Here is a 23,144-nt window from a genome sequence, read left to right on the forward strand (position 1 = left end):
CAACAAAACCATGGGCTATATGCCAGAGAAACAGAGGAGGCAAATCCTGATTGTGATTTGTTTCAAAAATCTACATACCACAGTTAAAAGAGCACTCCTACACTAGAATTGTGCTGCAGGGGACGGCATACTTTCCAAAGTATTACAATAGATATAAAGTATTCTAGATGCCTGTGACATTCAAGTAATTAAATTATACACAGAAATGACAATAGCAATTAATGTTTTAACTGAGCATATTGTGCTTTTGCTACTCAGAAGCTAAAATAGTCCAGTGGAGAAGCTGAGGGAGAATATGAAATCTGATTAGAACAAATGAGAAACTAATGCACATTTTTTTGTGCAATACACTTATAGTGAAGGAAGGCCTTGAAAGCAATTATGACACTGGTTTGTATCTAATGCTAGTCCTACACAGAGTAGGCCCACTGTAGTTAATGAGCATGACTAGCTTAGGTTCATGGATTTGAATGGATGTACTCCAAAGAACTGGATAAAACCCACTGAAATTTCCCCTGTTGAATCGCCAAAATAGGTCAATGTATCATCTCATTGTATTCTCTTTCTTAAGCAGCACGTACTCAAAACATATGGTTACACTGATGAAACACATGTGTCCCCAAGCAAATGTTGGCTTAGCAAGTTTTTGATTTCGTTTGCCAACCAGAGGAAAAAGTATACCTAATAAACATATAATAACACAGACGTAGTCTTTTGGATCAATTATTTATCTCTAAAAGGATATTACTGCATAATGCAGCTTTAAGTTTTCAACTTTGTCATATTTTCTAAACTATGATCTCTTCGATTTACTTTCAGTTATGTGACACTGCACTTTACTGGAGTGAAAGCATGCATTAGCTAAACAATGCAGTTTGGAGTTAGTGTTCCCATGCATCATCATGAAAGTGTTTGTCTCGTCAGTGGTGTCATTATTGTTACTAAGTACATCTGCTCTGACATTGCTTTCTAACACAAGAGCCATTTCTTACCAGAGAAACTAATTCAGGACTATGGATGTTTTCAAACAATCTTCCAAATTATAGATTTGAGGAAATTTAATTTCCTCACCACTCCTCTCACACACAGGACTTAATTGATGAGTTCCTGTTATGAGCAAACCATAGTCTGCTATCACAGTGAAACTAAGGAAGGATTATAGCTCAGTAGCAGAAGCATCTGCTTTGCAGGTAGGTCTCATGTTAGGGCCGCCATATTTCAAAAAGTGAAACAAAAGTTAGTGAGCTTTTTTGGCAAAGTTGTTGAGCGTTTTGGGCAAAATAGCAAGAGAGAGAGAGAGAGAGAGAGAGAGAGAGAGAGAGAGAGAGAGAGAGGATGTTTCGGAGCTTTTTAAAAAGTAAAATCACACCCCAAACAGCACTGCTGACATGGGTTGCCATATGTCCAGATTTTCCTGACATTTTCCCAATTTCCGCCCAGACACTTCTTCCAGCAACAGTATTCAGGGTATGTCCAGAAAATTCCAGACGTATGGCAACCCAATCTCAGATGCAATCCCTGGTAGAAATGTCCCCTGCCTGGAATCCTGGAGAGCAACTGTCAGTCAGTGTAGACCAGGGGTCAGCAACCCGCGGCTCCGGAGCCACATGTGGCTCTTTTACACCTTTGCTGCGGCTCTGGGGCGGATATTAGCGAGGGGAGGAGGCACATTGTGTGCCCCAACACTCCCCACTGTTTTAAATGTCGCAATGGTTTTGCGGCTCCCAGTTTTTTTTCCTTTGGTCCAAGTGGCTCTTTTTGTCTTAAAGGTTGCAGACCCCTGGTGTAGACAATACTGCGCTAGATGGACCAAAGTTCTGATTCAGTACAAGGTGGCATTCTTATGTTCCTAACCAACTAGCTATGGGTTTGAGCAATCTCACTATGCAAATTAATATTAAATGTACTTACTATTCTTTTTGAAAACAGTGTCAAGAAAACTAAGAGGGTACATTGACTTTTCCTTACAGAGATGTTTTGCTACTACCTGTGTGGGTACTACCAGCACTTCACACTTTCAATTCTAAGTATGCAGTATGAGAATTCATAGGAGTTCCGAGATAGCTGCTAGAGAACCATTCACACATTAGTACAATTCTAATGTGGAGTGTGGCAACATTTTTAAGTCATCTAATTACAATGCCTTATTTCCTGGGGCACCAGAAACAAGCCTCAGTTTGCAAAAATAGCTGAGCTTCAAATAACTCTGTTGTCAGAATGACTCCTGAGAAATTGAATCCACCAGTTTGGAAAGGCAGGAATGAATGGATGAATAAATGAATGAATGAATGAATGAATGAATGAATGAATGAATGAATAAACTCACAGACTGCTAGTTAGTGACAATTCATTGCCTAAGGTCATATTTTTTAGCAGTAGAGGAAATGCTTAGGATGAACTCCTTCAATTTAAAAAAAATGCATGAGCAACCAATACAGGGCACAAACTATGCTGGCTTATTAATGTCAGACTATCCAAAAATGAGCAAAAAATATCTGCCGCCCAAGTGAACTGGCAGAGTTTCCCTCCCCACTTTTACGTTGGCTTACTGTCAGTTTCAGGTTGAATACGTTTCTGGCAATGCCCACTCTTTTCCAAAACGGTTTAGCCTGAAGACTACCAATTTCCAACAACCACTGAAATTTCAGTAAGCTCCGAGGGTGGGAGGAGAAGGAGCTGCTTCAGTGATGAAATTACACAGAAACGCAGGTAAACTGCCAGAAGTTTCACTTATTTGCTAAACTGGCAATACAAGTTTTTCACTAGTTTATCTTTACAGGCATAGTGTTGGACATTTGTACAGACATGATACAGCATTATGGTTTCTGGTTAATCACCTTTTTCTGTTCTGCTAAATAAATCGAAAATATTTCCTTTTGTTGAAAGGCAGACAAGGCAAACAAGCAACAGCAGATTTACTGCATTGTTCAGAACAGAAAAAGTGCACTGCTCTCACAGTGAATGCTGTCATGGTGATTAACCAGATGCCTGTGGGAAGCATGTAAGCAGAGGGCACAAGCGCTTGTGCTCCCACAGTATGCTGAAGATAGTACACAGCCATTGTGGCAAGTAGCCTTACCCTCCATTAATTTGCCTAAAGCTTTTTTAAAGTCATCCAAGATGGTAGCCATCACACAAGGATGGGGGAGAAATTCAATTCTGTTGGCATTTTAATGAGAAACTACCCAATTTGTGCTTGTCAAACCAACATACAAACTGAAACACAGCTCCCCTTTGAAATTTGTTTTTCTCCAAATTTTGCAATGCAGTTCTCCAGTCAAACCACATGTACAAAATGCATACATTAGGGGAAAGTTTGCATCACATCAAAAGTCAAACAATAATTAAAGTAACACAAAAATGTGCTGCATTAGAGGAAATTGCTTGCAAAAATGTGAATATTTGTCAAAACTGCACAGAAGCATATTAATTAGAAGAAATTCACACTAAGATACTGACAAATTTTCGTAAGAGAATTTTATTCATGCACCCATACCATCACTACAGCTTGCAGTAGTGAATCCTGTGATTTAACTACGTGCTGTGTGAAGAAATACCTCCTTTTTTCTGTCCTGAACCTCACACTGTTCAGTTGATATGGAAACAGGATGAAGTGAACTGAAAAACAAGAAACTGAGAGAAACCAAAAATTGACAGATTTGTCCATATTTCTGCCTGGTGAATAACAGGTTCCTGTCTACATTACAAAGACTAAACAACAACTAAACACAAAGAAAACAGAATAGTTCCTTGGTAATTACTGTTTATACTTTTCACAAATTGATACAAAAGCTTAACAAATGTGCTTATTATAGCAGGAGTCTTTGAATAGCAAAATTCAATGACCCAAAGACTGAGCCGCAATAAAAAAAATACAATATGTGTTGTGAGGGAGCCAAACAAGATGTAATGTTACATGAGTGATGCAGGGACAGTATGTCTACGGGGAAAATTTGTTCTTATTTGTACTGGAAAACAGTTTCTGTGCTTAAGAAGAGGGATCTCTCAGCCCTTTCCTTTCCTGATGTTTGTCCCCTCAAAATTACTTTCTTCTCCCTCTTCACAACCAAAGAGGGAAAGAGAGACAAGCTGGTTGGGGAGGATAGTTTTGATCAGACCAATGGCAATCCCTGCCATTCAGCCATTTGAACTTGGACCCTCCAGTGCCCATATAACAACAATTCTCTCTCTTTATTTATAAGACACTTACCACAAAAGTCCCTAAGAGACTTACAAAAAAAGGTTAAAAGCCAAAAGGCATAACATATAAAGCAATACATTTTAATAAAACCATTCCAATAACCCATACACAAATCCAGCAAGGGAAAAACAAAAGCTCCTGCAGCAAGGACATTTCATTCAATAGCCCATCAACCAGCTTGTCATAATCCATCAAATGCCTGGGAGAAGAGATAGCTTTTAACCTGGCACTGAAATGATGTTCATCATGGTGCTAGTGAAGCTCACTGGGGAGAGTGTTTCATAGATGGGAAACCATAGAAAAAAAGGCCTTTTCCCTTGTTACCATCTTCCAAACCTACCTCAGACAGGGGACCTGAAAAAGGCTTCAGAAGAGGACTGAAGGGTTTGGTTCATACAGCAAGAGTTACTGCAAAAGATATTGCAAAAGATATTGGGGTCCTAAGCTATACAGTGGTACCTCGGGTTAAGTACTTAATTCGTTCCGGAGGTCTGTACTTAACCTGAAACTGTTCTTAACCTGAAGCACCACTTTAGCTAATGGGGCCTCCCACTCCCGCTGCCGCTGCGCCGCCTGAGCCCGATTTCTGTTCTCAACCTGAAGCAAAGTTCTTAACCTGAAGCACTATTTCTGGGTTAGTGGAGTCTGTAACCTGAAGCGTATGTAACCTGAAGCATATGTAACCCGAGGTACCACTGTATAGGGCTTTAAAGGCAAAAGCCAGCACTTTGAATTGGGCCTAGAAACTTGCAGGCATCCTGCACAGCTGTGTCAAGATTAGTGTTCTATGATCTGCACATCTTGAGCCTGTCAACAATTAGGTGTGCAGCAGCCAGGAATATTGTATAGGCAACAGACCAGAACTGAACTTCACAAAATCTAAAGTGTTTATTTTCTCAAGATCTTGGAAGCCTCATAGGTGGGAGATCAGTGGAAACCTGACGGAACAGGTTAAAAACTTTAAATACCTAGGCATCCAATATAACGCTTCCTGGAAATACCATTGTAAGCTTGCACTTAATGGAGAGGATACTCTAGCTCTGGCTATCACCCATTTCTTCTCTAACAGCTCCCAGCTTCCCTAAAGGTCTTTAACACCAAAGTAGCCCCCAACTCCTGTATGGTGTTCCATTATGGATTGGTGCAGTTAACCAATCGTTGGAATGCATCCAATCCAAATTTCTGTGCAAAATCCTGGGGCTGCCAAATGGTGTGCCCTATGGCTGGATACCATATGGCATATGGCTCTGAATACCAAAGCATGACATTGTGGAGAATGTGGCAAGATTTTTGAGTGAAACTATAAAATTACATCACCATAGGTCATAAGAGCCATCTTCGTACCTCATGATGTCTGGACAGTTTTATCCTAATGTAGATCCTGCCATGTTTTGTCAACTGTGTTGTGTTCTGATCCATGTATACGATGCCAACAAAGGAGATTGATTGAATTAGGTGGCCACATACCGCACTAGCTACAGTTTCCAAACTATCTTCAAAGGTGGTACGCTAATACTTTTAAAAAAGGTCTGTCTTATAATATCTAGTTTGGCACTCAGTCTCAGAAGCTGCTTTTGACACTCATTTGGAAAAGTGGTATCAAAATTCCTGCATTCCAGGAGGTTGGACTAGATGACCCCAACTCTACAATTCTATGGTTCTATGAAAATAAGGTGGGTGAGAGACACTGGCTCCACAGAGAGAAAAGAATTATGTCCTAACTACATTATCTTTAGGCCTGGCTAAGATATAACAGGCCTGGCTTAAGATGATTCTTAAGGAAATCAGCCCTGAGTGCTCATTGGAAGGACAGATCATGAAGCTGAGGCTCCAGTACTTTGGCCACCTCATGAGAAGAGAAGACTCCATGGAAAAGACCCTGATGCTGGGAAAGATGGAGGACACAAGGAGAAGGGGACAACAGAGGACGAGATGGTTGGATAGTGTTATTGAAGGTGCCAGCATGAGTTTGACCAAACTGCGGGAGGCAGTGGAAGACAGGAGTGCTTGGCGTGCTCTGGTCCATGGGGTCACGAAGAGTTGGACATGACTAAACGACTAAACAACAACAACAACAAAGATGTAACAACCTCAGTTCAAAAACAGATCCTGGTTTCTTATCTTGATTGCTAAGCAGCATGTTACCAGAGAGCACAAGATTGTCTCCATTTTGTCCCCATAAGAACACCTTGGCTCATAATCCCCTCTTGCCTGTTAACAGCTAGCTGGCAAAAGCTGGCATGCCAGGACAAAGTGTGTTTGCAGCGCTAGTCACCATGAACAAGAGAGCTTCCAGTTCCTCTGTGCCTCAGGCTAAGGAGTTCTTGGATGCACAAAAGGCAAAAGTTCCCCAGATCGTAACACAATCAGGAAAACCCCTTACTACTTACCAAGTGACTATTCACAGCCCAGAGTTCTTCCAAATAGTACTGAAAAGCACTCACCTAGCCTGAAGCATGAGTCTATTCAGTAAAGCACAGGCCATCAACCTCCCTTTTTCATCTGGAAATCTTTATTTCTGTTGCCACCTGAGCTGCTGCCAGTTTCTGTCTTTTTAAGGCTATAACTGGTTTTGGCCCCCTGAACTCAGCTTGATTTAAAGAGAGCACTCTTGCAGGCACACATGCAGTGTGATGGATTCATGGAACTCCCAGCTTTGGGGGCCCATCTCTCACTCCATTGTCCTGCAATCCTTGTTGGTAAAGCCTTGCCATGCCACACCTGCTTTTCACCCCAATGTTGAGGACCCTCATTCACCCACCCTTTGAAGTGTTTTCAGTCAGATCTATTGCAATAAGTCACATCCTCCCTTCCTTTGATTTCCCCCTCTTTCTAGCTTCCCAGATGCCACAGCATCCCCCTTTCTTCCCCCCTGCTCCCTAAACTGAAGCATCACACCATGCAGCCACTCACAGTTCACTTTTGCCTAATCTTTCACTCCCCCACTTCTGGAACAAGCCTTCTGTAAGTTAGCTTGCCATTCACCTTTTTCTGGAAAAAAATCTCTGGCCTTGCCTTCTCAGGTGTCTTGTGAACCACAAATGGTGATAATAAACGAATAATAATAATAATAATTGTGAGGAATAATAGTTGTGAGGATACTCTAACCCAAACCCAGAACAATACCCCTAAAATTACACACACTGTGCTACTATATATTGTGGTTAAAAAAGAAATAAAGCTAGTTTTTGGATCAGCTCTATCAGACCTGAGAGAAGCCTGTCAGAATACAGCCAAGCCTACAGGGGAAAGATTCTCCTAGCACTAAAGTATTCACTCTAAGTTATTTGTGGTCCTGAAGGGCTAGTTCCCAGGTAATGGAAACGTAGATGCCAGGCATATATAGAATGCACATCCCATGCAAACATAGTTTTGACCACAGTGTTCCGGTTCAGTCATCATGGAAAACTCCTTTAAAACGACATAATATCAAGCAAGGCATACAGAGAGACAGGAGTACCTGGGCACATGGTTCATTCTTGGGTCAAGAAACCATAGTTTATCATTACATCTGAACTGTAAAATTGTCACAGTTTTCTGATAAGAACTCCAAAAACTGTAGTGTGGTACAGGTTTGCAGAACTGTTAAAATGTAGAAATGATAGGGATGTTTTCAGCTAAATTATACTCAGAGTTGATTCATTTCAATTAATGGACCTGTTTGGGGGGTCTGCTGTGCATAGGAATAACATTGAACACAGTCCTTAGGCTTCCTACTTCTCAAAGAAACAGATAACACATTTTTCACAGTGCCTAGTACTGTTGGGTTCTCATCCCTTGCTGATTCACATGAAGATGTGGCAGACACCTTCACTTTTTATTCCCATTGTTTGTGATTTAGTGTGGTATTTTACAACTATCAGACACTCTCACAATTGGCAAGTGATGGGAAGTTCAAAATGGTATGGGCAAGTTAACAAGGGAAAGAATGAGACAAGCATTTTGGCTTGATCATTTATTAGCATCAGTTCTGGTTTTATTGCAGTGGACAGCTGGGAAATAAATGAGTGGGTTATGTTTATTTAATGTAACATATTCAACCTGGCGGACACCATAGTTTGCGAGCCATGAGCAGTGTAGTTCTGTGGTTTCTCGTATACTTTTTAATATCATTTAACGGAAGCAGCAGGACAATGACAGAAAAACATTATAAGAATATATGTTGGTCTCTTCACACTTTGGGTTGGATCCAGACATTCATTGAATTTAGGATCCATTGAAGTTAATAGGTCATGACTTAAGTCCCAGTGGCCTGGTTCACATGACACAGTAAGCCAAACCATGGCTTATCATGGCCACACAAATGCACACACGCAACTGATTTGCTCCTCGCTGGTGCTTTTTGCTCCTTCATCACACACTGCACTAAGCCAAACCAGGGCTTGTGGTTAAACCTTCTCCCTTTGCTAATCATACCATTGTTACAGGTCATAGTTAGCAAGGACAGACCTTAACCATACATCCAAGTTCAGACAACATGCTAAGCCAAACCTTGCCTTAGCTCAGCATGGTGTGTGAGCAAAAAGGACCAAGCAGGAGCAAAGTGATTGCAAGCCTCTCTCCAGGAGCCCACGTATTCATGCAGCCACAGTAAGCCATATTTTAGTAACTTGTTCTAAACAATTTTAAATATTGTATTTAGGGATGGGGCCACAGGTCACTTCACAGATTATCTGCTTTGCATGCAGAAAGTATCAGATTCAATCCCTGAAATCCCCAGGAAGGGCTGGGAGGGACTCTTGTGTGGAAACATGCAGTCAATATAGGCAATATTGAGCTAGATGGACTAATGATTTGACATGGTATAAGGCAGGTTCTTATGTTGCTACATTGCTGCAACCCACCTTGGGATCTTATGGTGCAGGCGAGTAAGAAACAACAACAACAACAACGTTAACTGAACCTGGATCCAACCTATTTTGTTTGTAGGCATACAGTACAAATGTGACATTTTAAAGTATGAATGTTACAAATATTCATATAGGTACTAGTGCATCATATAGATACACTTATCAAGAAGTCTTGATTGGCTGACTCAATAGGAGAATCTCATTTGCCCTTCACAATATGTGAAACAGCTGTGTGTGACAAGGAACAGTGGGGGAAATTATCACTAGGGTTTAAAATTTGATGCAACTGAAATGAAATGCACATTACTTCACCCAAATATGCACATCACGGATTACACTCTGATAACTTGTATAGATTTCAAATCAAGTGACTCATCTTAAGGAACTGTTTTTTATTCTTCTGAAATGCCCAAATGATGTGATCAAGTAGATACTCATAGTCCATCATCTCCAGGTTTTCAGGTTTAACTGAGTAAAGAGGTCCCTGCTTACATTCCAACTATTTATAATTTTTTCTTGGGAAAAATGCATTAATGGTTGGGGGTAATCAAGGAAACAGTTGTCTAGACGGCAAAAAAGGTAGGGTGTTCTGTTCTAAATGTGTCCAATTTCTTATATATGTCATACACCCACCCACGTAAGGACACATCTTCTTGTTGTTTGCTCATCGAAACTAAGCCAAAAGTTATAATGTTGGGATATTCCCCCAAGAACAGTTTGTTGTTGCTGCTTTCTTTTTTGATTGAAATACCATGATGGGATAGAGGCTATTTGTATGGTTTGCTTGTTTGTGAAATAATCTATTACAGATATCAGTAAGGGATGAGCAGAACAGCAATGATTTGCCCTGGACCAAACAATAGGAAACAAGGACTACATAATTAACAATAGTTGAGTCAAACATGTGAATCTGACCATTTGCTTAATAACATGGCTTCCATGTTTTATTCTTCTTAAAATTATGTAATAAAAAAGCTCATTAAAGCTTATGGACAGAGGAGTACAACAGGAGAATGAAGTGTCTTTGACTAGAAAGTTTTTCAAAGGAAGCTTGCTTACGCTTACCAACATTTGTATCCTCAGTATTTACCAATAGTTTCCAAACTGGCTTCCACCCAAACAGCAAGAGTGGGACAGCAAATGTTATGGTGGGGATCAGCAATTCCCAATTAGTTTGCAAGCTGCCAAATTGCTAGTTGCTACAAAGTTAACTCAAAACCACTATCACAGAGGACATGCCACCCTAGCAGTTATATTTAGATGGCATCATTCCCTGGAAATTGTTAGCATATGAGTAGCTATAATAAGTAGTCACTGGTCTCCCTATAGAGCTGAGTGATGCCCATGACCATTAACACTTGGCCTTTCCCATATCTACTGCTTTCTCATCCTTACTTTCTTTTCTCAACTGTGACTCCCTCCACTGACTCTAAAGAGCTAGATTGCATGCACCAGATACCCAAGGCCAATATCAACAACTGAGTTCTCTGTTCAATGAGAATTTTAAAAGCAGTAGCATTGCTACTCCATTGTCTTTTTCTTGATATTGTACAAATTTGAGTTGTAAATGTGCTATGTTCTTTAAAAAATAGAGAACAGCAGGAGGAATGAGTAGTTATGTAATCTCTCTGAGATATTTTTAAAAACATGAAAAGAAAACAGAAACTGGAAATTATTGCCAAGCATTCCTAGGAAGAGCCCAGCTGTGCCAAAACAACCACAACTGTGTACAAACACAGGACGCAATCCTCCATTATAGAGGGCATTTAAGGCGGGTTTCCCAACTTCCTCTCTCTTGTTTCTTGGTCTCTTTTCTGATGAAGCTCATCTGGCCTCCAAAGCATCCAGAATTTCCCTCTAAACAGGTAACTGTTGCACTAAAAAAGGCAGTAGCTTTCATCATAAAAGCATAGCCTAATTCTAGATTATTTGTGCTCTTGTATGACTACTAAACATTTCATATGTCCATATTTTTTATTTAAATAATTCATATGCTGCTTTACAGAGTGGCTTGAGTAACTTTTTTAATAAATGAAAAACCTAGGTTTTATAGAAAAAAATCTGCTATTTATAAAGATCCCTGCTTACCTGTAGTTGTGGACAAAGGTAGGGTTGTTGTTTTTAACATTAAATTCACAAATGGCTCTTTCTGTCTACAGACTGACAACTCACTAAGAACAAATGTCAGCTTTGATACAAGTTATTGAAGGATTGGAGACAATTGTGTACCATAGCATTACAAACCAAGTTATTGTGAGGCCAGAAAACAAAGCCATGTATATTCTGTTCTCTTGGAGTGGAAGTGCTTGCTGGCTTTATTTCCTGTTTACTGAAGCAAGCCATCACAAGCATTAGAGACTTTGCTGTTTCATCCGAATTCTGACATGTTTTATCTTGAAAGAGGTGAACTTGAGTAAGAGTAAACAAAGGGAAGTTTGCCAATGATATTTTAAATAAATAAAAATTGTGATCAATTTGATAACACACATCCTTCTGATTCATTGTTCTCATAAGCCTCCAAGTGCCTTGAGGTGTGTGCCTGTTTCTAAAGGAATATTGCACAGTTAACACAGAGGAACACACAGAGTGGTTTATGCAAACACACACTGGCAAAAGTTGTTCCAAACTTTAAAGAGAAAACTGTTGCAGATCACAAGCCCTCTACTTCATGACATGTTTTCTCATTAATACGGTATGCTAAGGCCTTCATTCTTTGTTCTAAATATTGGCCTTAGGGGCCACTTATCTTCTGGGAAGAATGTAGTGGCTTCTTACCTCGTAATTGTTCCCAGGAACACCTCTGCCTGATCTGGCTTAGATTTGTAAACCACTGGGAATCCGCTATGGCTGGTGTTGGCAAGGAGTTGAGCCAAGAAAGCAATGTTTTCTCTTACATGGAGAACCCTGACATGAAGCTTCATGACATCTCTGGCAGCAAACAATTCCAGGTTTAACCTGAAAGACATAAAGCAGACAGCCAACAATTTATTTAGTAAACAAGGAACAAGGCACACCGTACCACATGAGTGTTTGATGACTTTATAATGTGCTGGTGAATTACTTCAAGCTGCAAATAAATTGGTTTTATTTTGTGAATATGTTGTTTAAAATGTAATTAGCCAATAAAGTCATTATCAAGCATGACTTTCCTGCCTATGAGTAAGATGCTTAATAAAGCCAACCAGATGTAAGCATTAGTTTTCTAAGAGAAGATAAGAGCCATTAATCAGTTTCCACGAGTTTCTGCTTTTTAAAAATGGTCTAATTCAAAATGAAATCCCCAGAAAACTATGTTCAGATTACAAAAAGTTCTTGGAACTAGGAGGAAAATGTAAAGAAGAAATAAAACTTTCATAACAACATAACAACAGTTAAAATGGTTCTCACCAATTGTTCACCAAGCTCAATAAGCTGCTGTGACCACTGATGACCTCTTGGAGATATATGAAACATTAACAACTACTCTGGTCATGTTGTACAGATATCAGAGAACATCTGTACCACATTTGTTCTATTTATATTATTTTAAGTGTTGTTTATAAAGCTTGGTTGGCCACCATGAACATTCTGTAGAGGCATGTTGGCACAGTACAAATTTTAAGAGAAAATCTGGTGTCTCTAGAGGATTTCAACACTCTTGCTCCAAGGAGCTCATGACATTGGACATGTTTCTCCCCTTTAACAACACTGTGTGCTACAGTAGGCAAAGAGATAGTGACTGACCCAATGTCACTCAGTGAGTTTCATGTAGAGTAGGAATTTGGCCCTTGATGAAAGGCAGTGTTTTATTTCTTGGGACTACAAAATTTTTGAATACAGATGGGATTACTATACCAAGTAGTAGCCTCTAGTCTTAGTTTACTTCTAACAAGTGACAATTGTGGTGATTAGCCTTTATCTGGTTGCACCTCTTCAAACTGCAGGTGACAAATCCCATGATTTAATAGTCCTCCATACAAAAAAGAAAAATCTGTACACATAGAAAACTAAGTACCTGGAAAACATTATACTCTTCTTTCTGATATGCCATTTTTCTACATGCAGTGAATTTCTGTATGAAGGACCATTCAGCCATCTATCACCTTGAATGGTACCCTCTAAAAACAAAGTTACCACTTTGTGTGTAACACACATGGCACTTTTCTTTCTCTCTCTCTCTCTCTCTCTCTCTCTCTCTCTCTCTCTCACACACACACACACACACACACACACACACACACCTTACAATGCTGGGCTGAGAGGGGAGGTTGAAACTCAGCACTGTGATAAGGACAATCACACACACACACATTAATGGCAAGAGCTCTTTCTCCATAAACTTGCAGGGGGCAGGAGTTACAGCCTCAAAAATGGCTGGTAGGGAGAGAAACTCAATGACCCTTGAGGTAACAGGATCCTTGAGGGGTAAGATAGATTCTCCCCCCCAACAACCATTTCAGGGAGTGTACTCTTTCTCCCCAACGGCACCCAAGGCAAGTTAATGGCAAAAGCAATCTCTCCATTAACTTGCACAAGAGAAGAAAGGCTCTCCTCCCAACCTAGGACTGTCGTGGGGAATAATGGTTTTGTGGGCCTGGTCCAGCCTGCAACCTACAGGTTCACTACCCCTGGATTAGAGTGATACCTGAGGTTGAAACTTATTTAAACCCATGACAATATTCTTCCTGAAGAACATTTTACAGTTATAAGCACACATGCTCGTGGAAATCAGCATGAGAAAACAGGCAGCTCAGCTCATTGACATCTTTCCTACTGGATGGTTGCCTTTATCTAAGTAAACCTCACTCAGATCATTCGCATCACTTGGTGGGAATGTTTATCTATTGACTAAATGAAGGGTGCGTTTTTTTCTTCAAAACAACAATGGATTTTAGCTGGGCTTCTTGTAAACCATTGTTTTATTATGATAAGTAACTATTGGACCTTATATAAATACATTTCAAGAGCTTGCTTTTTGGATGGTTTTATTTTCATGATGGTTGTCAGTAACATGTGCAGCCACATTAAGTTTTTAACTCTGAATCGTACAGAAAATTCACTAGGTGGCAATCATGGAAGTAGTAGATATTAATTAACCTTCCTTCATAGGGGAGGCACTCTGGTACAGATGAGGCCTATGCAAAGGGTGGAGAACTATTTCATAAGTCCTTTCCAGGTTCTCACTGGGAATGTTCTAAATTTCTCCAGGAATGAAAGTGAAAGCTGCTTATAGAAATCAATCAAGATATCCAAGAGTTTAATGTAGCTCAGACTAGGCACCAGTGTGCCTAGGAGCCCAATGAGGACTGAGCATGCTCAGTGGGCACATACTGTTGATTAACTCTTGGGCAAGAGAAACAAAACTGTGAGGAGGAGAATGGAATAGAGTGGCTAGAATCCTGAACTGAAGCACTCCACACTGATTTGTTTGGTTGCAGACTCCACTTGCTTATTTAAAATTTGTTTATACCCAGGAACGTGGCTGAAACTGTGTCACGTGGAAGATTTTAAAAGAAAAAGCAACTATTATTTCATTTTATAGATTTATACCCTCGTCCTTCATAAAACTCCCAGGCTTATAATTCATCACATTGGGGAATTAAGCAGAGAAATCTGATCCTCTGGTTTAAGGATTGTTGTGCTAAGCTTCAAATCATAACAATAATAACTTAGCTAGTATGTTAAAGGTGTTTCACATCATTATCTCAGTAATGTTTACAAGACCCAGTAAGATGGGTCAGTGTTAGAACTAATAAATAAATTGTGACTAGCAATCCTATTGTTCTGCCAAAGCTGTGCATACAAGACGGGGTTCCCCTGCTTTGCCAGCTGGCTTATTATTCTTTAATAATTCAGAAATGAGTGTCTACTTTTGAGGAAATAGAATACACTTAAGACTGAAGGAAACAAAGGTTATCATGTAAGTTAAATAGTAAGATATAAGTCATTAAAAAGTATTTAGCCAAAAATGTTTTTTTTTCAGCATACTTTTTATTAGTTTTCATAATAAAAGAAAGATACAAGAACATAATACACAAAATTAAATACTCATTTTCACAGATTTTGAATGTGACTTCCTTCAACCTTTCCACAAATCATCCGTACTAATCTTTTTATAAAGTTTCGCATTTGTTATTTTGTAATGTCGTTGATCAATCTGATTCTTCCGTTTCTCTTTAGACAATACCCTTTACTCTTTACAGAGCTCCTTTAAAACCCACCAATGTTATTTGTCCCTCACTTAGGTTTTCCAGGTAATTCGTAAAGCTTTCCCAGTCCTTAATAAACCTCTGATCCTTTAAGTATCTGATTTTCCCTGTCATTTTGTCCATCTCCACATATTCTAACAGTTTCGCTCTCCATTCCTCAATTGTTGGTAAACCCTCTGATTTCCAGCTTTGGGCTAGTAAGACTCTTGCCGCCGTTGTTGCGTACTGGAACAGCTTATGGTCTTTCCTTTTTATCTCCCTTCCTAGCAATCCCAGCAAGAAAGCCTCGGGTTTTTTAACAAAGGTGTATCTTAAAATTTTCTTCATTTCGTTATAAACACTCTCCCAAAACCCTTTAACCTTTTGGCATTCCCACCACATGTGGTAAAAAGACCCCTCCCATTTCTTACACTTCCAGCACTTATTACAAGAACCATACATTTTAGCTAATTTTACGGGAGTTAGATACCAATGATAGAACATTTTCATTAGGTTCTCCTTCAATGTCACACAAGCCGTAAACTTAATGCGTTGTTTCCATAGCTTTTCCCATTCTTCAAAGTATATGTTATGGCCGAGGTCTCTAGCCCAGTGTGTCATTGCCGGCTTAACTTCTTCGTCTATTAAATTCCAATCTAGTAACATACTGTACATTTTGGATAGGTTTTTATAATTATTATTGAGTATCTCAGTCTGAAATCTGGAGGCTTTATCTATATATCCTTTGTCTTTAATGTCTTTCCTAAACATTTCATTTGTCTGAAAGTAATGCAACCAATCGTAGACTTGATCTTTAACCTGCTCGTACGGCTTCATTTTCCACTTTCCTTCTTCTTTCATTAGCAGTTGTTCATAGGTAGCCCAGTTAGCCCTCATGTTTGTCTTTTTGACACTCATAACTTCTAGTGGCGACAGCCAGTGCGGTGTTTTGGGCTCTAGCATTTCTCTATACCTCTCCCATACCTCGATCAGTGGGCCCTTGAAGATGTGATTTCCGAAGTCTTTATGTACTTTCCTACGCCCGTGCCATAGATAGGCATGCCACCCGAACCGGTTGTCGTGTCCCTCTAGATCTAGCACTTCCCTATCTTCCAGTTTTATCCATGTTTTTACCCAGCATAGGCATGACGCCTCGTAGTACAATTTCAAGTCTGGCAGGGCAAAGCCACCTCTTTCCTTCACATCTGTTAGCAATTTATATTTTATTCTCGGTTTTTTGCCCTGCCAGACGAATTTTGAGATCACCCTCTGCCACTCCTTAAATATCTTCATGCCTTTGATCACGGGGATATTCTGGAATAAAAACAGCACTCTTGGGAGCACGGACATCTTAATTGTGGCTATTCTGCCCCAAAATGACAGTTTGAGCCTACCCCATGTTTCAATATCTTTCTTGACTCCCTTCCATACTGTTTCGTAGTTGTTTTTGAATAGATCTATGTTTTTTGGCGTTACCCATATTCCTAGATATTTCACCTTTCTAGTCACCTCTATTTCTGTTTCTCTTTGTAGTTCTCCGACTTTGTCCATATTCATATTCTTAACTATCATTTTTGTTTTCCTTTTGTTTAATTTGAAGCCGGCCACCTTTCCAAATTGGTCAAATTCTGCAAGTACCTCTTTTAATGAGTCAGTTGGATCTTCCATTGTTACGACCAAATCGTCTGCAAATGCCTTGATTTTATATTCGTTCTGCCCAACTGTTACACCTTTTATTCCTTTGTTTTCTCTTATTGAATTTAGTAGAACTTCTAGCACCATTATAAATAGCAGTGGGGACAGCGGACATCCCTGTCTTGTTCCCTTTGTTATTGTTATTTCTGTAGTCTCCACATTATTTATGATTAATCTTGCCTTTTGGTCCGTATAGATTGCCTTTATCCCATTATAAAATTCTGTGCCCACTTCCATGTATTCCAATTGTTTCAGTAAGAAGTCCCAGATTAAGTTATCGAACGCTTTTTCAGCGTCCACAAATAACAACAGACCTTGTTTATCACACCTATCCGTTAGGTACTCTATAATATTTACGATGTTTCTTATATTGTCCTTCATCTGCCTGCCCGGCAAAAAGCCTGCTTGATCTTTATTTAATCTTTCCACCAGAACCTCTTTTAGTCTCCTTGCCAGAATTCCCGCAAAGATTTTATAATCTATATTTAATAGGGAAATTGGTCTATAGTTCTTAATCAATTGTAAATCTGAGTCCTGTTTGGGGATTAATGTGATTAATGCCTCCTTCCATGTCTCTGGAATTTCTCTCTCTTTGAGGATGTTATTCATTACCTCTTGCAGTGGGTTCAGCACAACTGACTCTATCTCTTTGTAGAATCTACCGGTGAACCCGTCTGGACCTGGAGCTTTCCCTTTTTTTAAGTCCCTTATTATTACTTTGATTTCTTCTTCCTCTATTGGGGCGCTCAATTTTCCTTTCACCTCTGTAGGGATCTTTTTTATGTTCTTACCTTTTAAAAACCTTTCTATTTTCCTCATATTGTTCCTTTCGGTGTTACTGAAGAGTCCTCTGTAAAAGTCCAGAAAGGCCTTCCTTATTTCTTTAGGCTTGTTTATTTCTTCTCCATCCACCTCTATTTTGTTTATTGTGTTCTGTTCCTTCCTTTTTTTGAGTTGCCAAGCTAATAGCTTCCCTGATTTGTTGGCGTATTCAAAGCTTCTCTGTCTTATTTTTTTAATTTTCCATTCTATTTCCCTATTTATCAACATCGCAAACTGGGATTGTAAAACTTTAATATTCTCTTTTACTCTCTTATTTTTGGGATTTTTAGTTAATTTTTGTTCATTTTCCCATATTTGCTGTAAAATTTCTTTTTTCCCTTTTTCTCTTTTTTTATTCTTGATTACACTCTGTTGGATGAAGAAGCCCCGCATCACCGCCTTTCCTGCGTCCCACACCACTTTTGGTTTTGTGTCGTTGCCTAAATTGTCCTCAAAGTATTCCTTAAACCTTTTTTGAGCTTTCTCTACTACCTCTTGGTCATCTAACAAATAGTCTTTCATTCTCCATCTATATGCTCTTCTTTCCAGCCCTTTCAGTTCCATTTTTATTGAGTTATGGTCAGAGATCGTTTTTGCCTGAATCCCCACCCATGCCGATCTTGGGACTAGTTCTGCCGAAATCCAAATCTGATCTAATCTCGAAGATGAGTCATTGGGTTCTGAATGGAAAGTATATTGCTTTTCCAGGGGGTGTTTAAATCTCCAAATGTCTACCAGATTACAGTTTTGTACCATTGAGAAGAAGGATCTGGGCAGCTTTCCTTCTTTACCTGTCTTGTCCCTTAGCCTATCCATCTCTAACGACACCACCCCGTTCATATCTCCTAATAATATGATTTTCTGATCGGAGTGGTCAGATAACATTCTTTCTAACACCTTATAAAACTCCGATTTATTGTCGTTAGGTGCGTATATCCCCACTATTACTATATTTTCTCCTTGCCAATTAATCTGAACTCCCACTACCCTCCCTTCTTCGTCTTTAAAAATTTGTTGCGCTTCAATTTGTTTGTTAATGTAGATTACCACCCCCCTTTTTTTGCTTCGGTCAGACGATACGAATGGAATAGAGTGGCTAGAATCCTGAACTGAAGCACTCCACACTGATTTGTTTGGTTGCAGACTCCACTTGCTTATTTAAAATTTGTTTATACCCAGGAACGTGGCTGAAACTGTGTCACGTGGAAGATTTTAAAAGAAAAAGCAACTATTATTTCATTTTATAGATTTATACCCTCGTCCTTCATAAAACTCCCAGGCTTATAATTCATCACATTGGGGAATTAAGCAGAGAAATCTGATCCTCTGGTTTAAGGATTGTTGTGCTAAGCTTCAAATCATAACAATAATAACTTAGCTAGTATGTTAAAGGTGTTTCACATCATTATCTCAGTAATGTTTACAAGACCCAGTAAGATGGGTCAGTGTTAGAACTAATAAATAAATTGTGACTAGCAATCCTATTGTTCTGCCAAAGCTGTGCATACAAGACGGGGTTCCCCTGCTTTGCCAGCTGGCTTATTATTCTTTAATAATTCAGAAATGAGTGTCTACTTTTGAGGAAATAGAATACACTTAAGACTGAAGGAAACAAAGGTTATCATGTAAGTTAAATAGTAAGATATAAGTCATTAAAAAGTATTTAGCCAAAAATGTTTTCCAAAAATACTGAAGGGCCAAGGGAGACTAAGGAAAAGATGGGTCATGATTAGTACCTTTAAAAAAAGGATTCCAAATAGCACAGAAAGTCATGCCACAGCATCATACCACAATATGGAGAGGTATGCACCAGTATCATGACAGCCATGCCAACACCTTCTTTTCCCTGAAACTTGTGTCTGGTCACACTGATTTTCTTATTGGCCTGGTTTGCACATCACACTACACCATAGTTAAAATAAACTATGGTTTAATATGAACAAGGAGCATGCTGGTGCACACTGCTGAAATTGTGGTCACTTTGCTCCTCCCCAACTCCTGCTACTGCTGTACTACCAGGAGACAAACCATGGTCTGTCTTGTTGGGTAATCCCAACCCAGGTTCATGGTTTGTTGCTTTCCCAACAAAGCTTGTCCAGAAGCCAGAGTTTGTTCTTGGCTTGTGACTTGTAGTTTGTTTAGTTTGTTTGGGGACAAGAAACCATGAGCCTGGGATCAGAAAACACAAGCCAGACCATGGCTTTCTCCAGCAGCACAACAGCAGCCGGAATGGGGGAGGAGCAACATGCCCAGGAAAACCAGCATGCTGCTTGCTTATATTAAAGCACAGCTTATTTTAACTATTGTTAATGTGATGTGTGAGCCGGGCCTCTCTCTCTTTCTTAGTCACACACATACACACAAAACCAACCCATTTAATTTCAAGGTGACAGTTTTGACATGCAAATTTTCAGAGTGATTTCTCTATAAGTTCATTTCACTCCAGTTAAAAATGTACAAACTCCCACTTCAGAAAATCCAAGTCAGCAGTATCAAAAGCTCAACTATGCAATACAATCAACTATTTAATGTAATGCCACTTTCCAACATGCTTTTATTTAAAACAATGTACAATTACTTTATCATAGTCTGAATTCTTGGCTCCTCAAATCAGTTTTATGTGGCGTATCATGCAGAAACACAGAATTTTGACAAGGCTAACGTTAAGCTAGAACAGAACAAGCACCAGATTCACTCAGCACTTAACTTGTCCCATTAAAAAGTAGGCTGTAAGATATTTTCTTTCTGAAGTGTATAGTGGCTTATAAAAGCAGGAAGAGTTGCCAAGTTATAGAAGTGTTTGAGTACTCTTGCCCTCATTAAAAAGCACTCCCTGGCAACCAGCAGCTCAGAGTGTTCCAGTTAGCTAGCTTTTATAACAGGGAGGGGACAATTTATGGTGGTATGCAGCATAACTAGAAGTCACAGTGCATCCCTCTGTTAGACACAGCTTAATCATCCAGTATCTAAAACATAACACACTGTATGATCTGACATAACTTTTTACAAGCAAAAGTGAATATCTATGATGTGCTAAAAGAAAAAAAATAGAAAGCTTTGTTCCCAGTGTTCATTGGTTTATTAATGGGAAGCCTACTCAACATTTGGGGATTATGCCCAGCCTTGGCTGAAAAAGGCCACAATGAATATATTACCTCTTTCCCATCACTATATATCAGAAGTTTGTATCAGAAAAGAGACACACACTTAAAATGTCTCTTCTCCAGAAATTAGATTAGTGGGCCAGAAGTATAGCTCTTCTTTCCTTGCCAAAATGCTGCAATGCCAACACTCACTATCATTTAAGCAGTTTCTTGTGATAGTAGAACAAAACTCATTTTGCTTCTTGTGTTAGGAGGCAATTGCAGATAGGTCTTCATCTGATATATACATGGAGGTAGCTTTGCTATGCATTTTATGTTTTCAAGGGACATGATTCTGCATTTACTATATTTTCCTGTCTTTCTTGTTTGGTTTTTTCCTGATGCAGCCAGAAGTTGAACTACCAGGTTTCTGTTTGTCCCTAACTCGAAATCACACGTTATGGCCAAATCAATCTCTAAATCAGCAAATTAAAGACATCCAGTCGTTTTACACTAACTCATAGAACAGCCACAATAGGAAAATAAGAAAACACTCACCATTTTTTCCTATGGCAAACAAATGGCTCAGCATCTAAGTAGGGAATGGATTTCAGCTTCAGTAAAGAACTGTATAGAGACATGTTAAACCAGTCACCAACCATTTTGGCTAGCATGACTGCCAGCATGATGAGTAGCAAGGATTGGACATCATTTGTGATTTCTACCTAAAGTAGCAGGGAAATGAGAACATGCATTACTAGAAAAGAAGTGTGTTGTTGATAATTAGAGGTCATCTGTTTAAAGAAACCGGTTAGATGTTTTATTTACAATTACATGGTACAAAAATTCTGTTGAACAAAATACTGTAGGCTTTATGTTCCAAACTAAGAAATAATAGCAACATGATGTTACAATTAACAGCCACTTTCAGCACTTTTTGAATAACATTGTTTGAGAGTTGAGAGTATTGTGGGCCAAATTTTATGGAACTCCCTTTCAGTTAAGGTCACGCCTGCACTCCATTGCAGCCATCCTGAGACTGATGCCTACAGTACTTTCTACGCATGCCTGATGTGCTCACAGGCTCAAAAGAAGAAGAAGAAGACTAGTGTCCACTAAAATATGGAGGACCCACTAAAGTATGGATTTTCAAAGTAAGGAAGCATTCTTATAAGAAGCTGCGAGAAGAAACAAAAAACTTTTCCTAACCAGCTCAAACAGAAACACTATGCATTTCTCAGATGTGTTTTAGAGCTTTTTTGCTCTCCAGTAATCCCTATTTTGGGGTCACAGCTAAGGATGGACAATTCAGTCAATTCTTGGTCCATGTAACTTTCACTTTTATTCCTTCTCCATCCATTCCCTCCCTTTACCCTTTGTGTTGAAGATCACTAAAATGCATAGTAAAATACTTAAAAGTTTTTTACAAGGTAGTCAAAGGGCTGACTTTGATGGTTTAAAGTCTCTCCCCCACCCCTGAACAGGTAAGAGCATATTAGAGTGGCTGGAAAGTCTGGGTAGCAAAGCAGGATAAAAATTGGGTTGCAGATGTCCCTAGGAGTGATCAAAGACAGGCTGACATGACAGGTAGGGCTAGTGCCACAATGAGTTAGTGCATCTGGATGTTAACCAGATGGTTGGTGGTTCGAGCCCACCCAGAGATGGCTGTGGGCAGGATTCTTGCATTGCAGGAGGTTGGACTAGAAGACCTTTGGAGTCGCTTTCAACTCTAAAATTCTATGATTCTATGCAGTCCCACCCATGGACATTGTAAAGAAAAATAATGACTGCCCTATCTGTATTTAACCTTGGTCAGAACGTCTTGCATGTCTTCTTTCAAAGGTAATTCTACAACATCCAGCCCATTTATATAGATCGGTGGTTGCCTCACTACTCTTGCAATAACTTTGATGTGTGGCAACTGACATAGCCTTGCTGCCCTTATTTAATAATAGGTGAATTATGTGTGCTCCAGTGCATGAGATGTGTGAAAGAGAGAGCACTGAACCTGCAAAGAGGAGACTCACACAGGTGATAAGACTGTTACAAAGCAAGTGTAAAGAATCCACTTGAATGTTTCACCTCAGCAGGCACTGAAGATTACATTATTAGCTACTGCATGTGAAACTGTCAAGACATATTTCTTCACACTTTGCCATGAGATTAGTCAGCTTCAGCAGCTGTGTGGTTCCCCTGAGTACAAGGCACAATATAGGATGCAACAGAGGGGTGGAATTGTGCTACCCATCATCATGGATGTCACTCTCACAACAGCTACTCTCAGGTAGATGTGCATGGACCAATCTAGACATGGTAAGGGAGAGCC

At 39.5% G+C, this 23,144-nt stretch overlaps 1 protein-coding gene across 1 annotated transcript in view; it reads right to left on the minus strand.

Moving 5' to 3' along the window:
- LOC309374595 (chloride channel protein C-like) overlaps nucleotides 1–23,144 on the minus strand; it is a 67,579-nt gene that overhangs the window by 12,355 nt on the left and 32,080 nt on the right. Inside the window, exons 12-13 of the mRNA XM_081919658.1 lie at nucleotides 21,377–21,543; nucleotides 11,827–12,006 (exon numbers count right to left, since the gene is read on the minus strand). Of these exons, the coding sequence (XP_081775784.1) occupies nucleotides 11,827–12,006; nucleotides 21,377–21,543 (347 nt within the window). The remainder of the gene's footprint in view (nucleotides 1–11,826; nucleotides 12,007–21,376; nucleotides 21,544–23,144) is intronic.

The sequence above is a fragment of the Podarcis melisellensis genome (genome assembly GCF_964234715.1).
Source record: "Podarcis melisellensis genome assembly, chromosome: 7".
Classification (NCBI taxonomy): Eukaryota; Metazoa; Chordata; class Lepidosauria; order Squamata; family Lacertidae; genus Podarcis; species Podarcis melisellensis.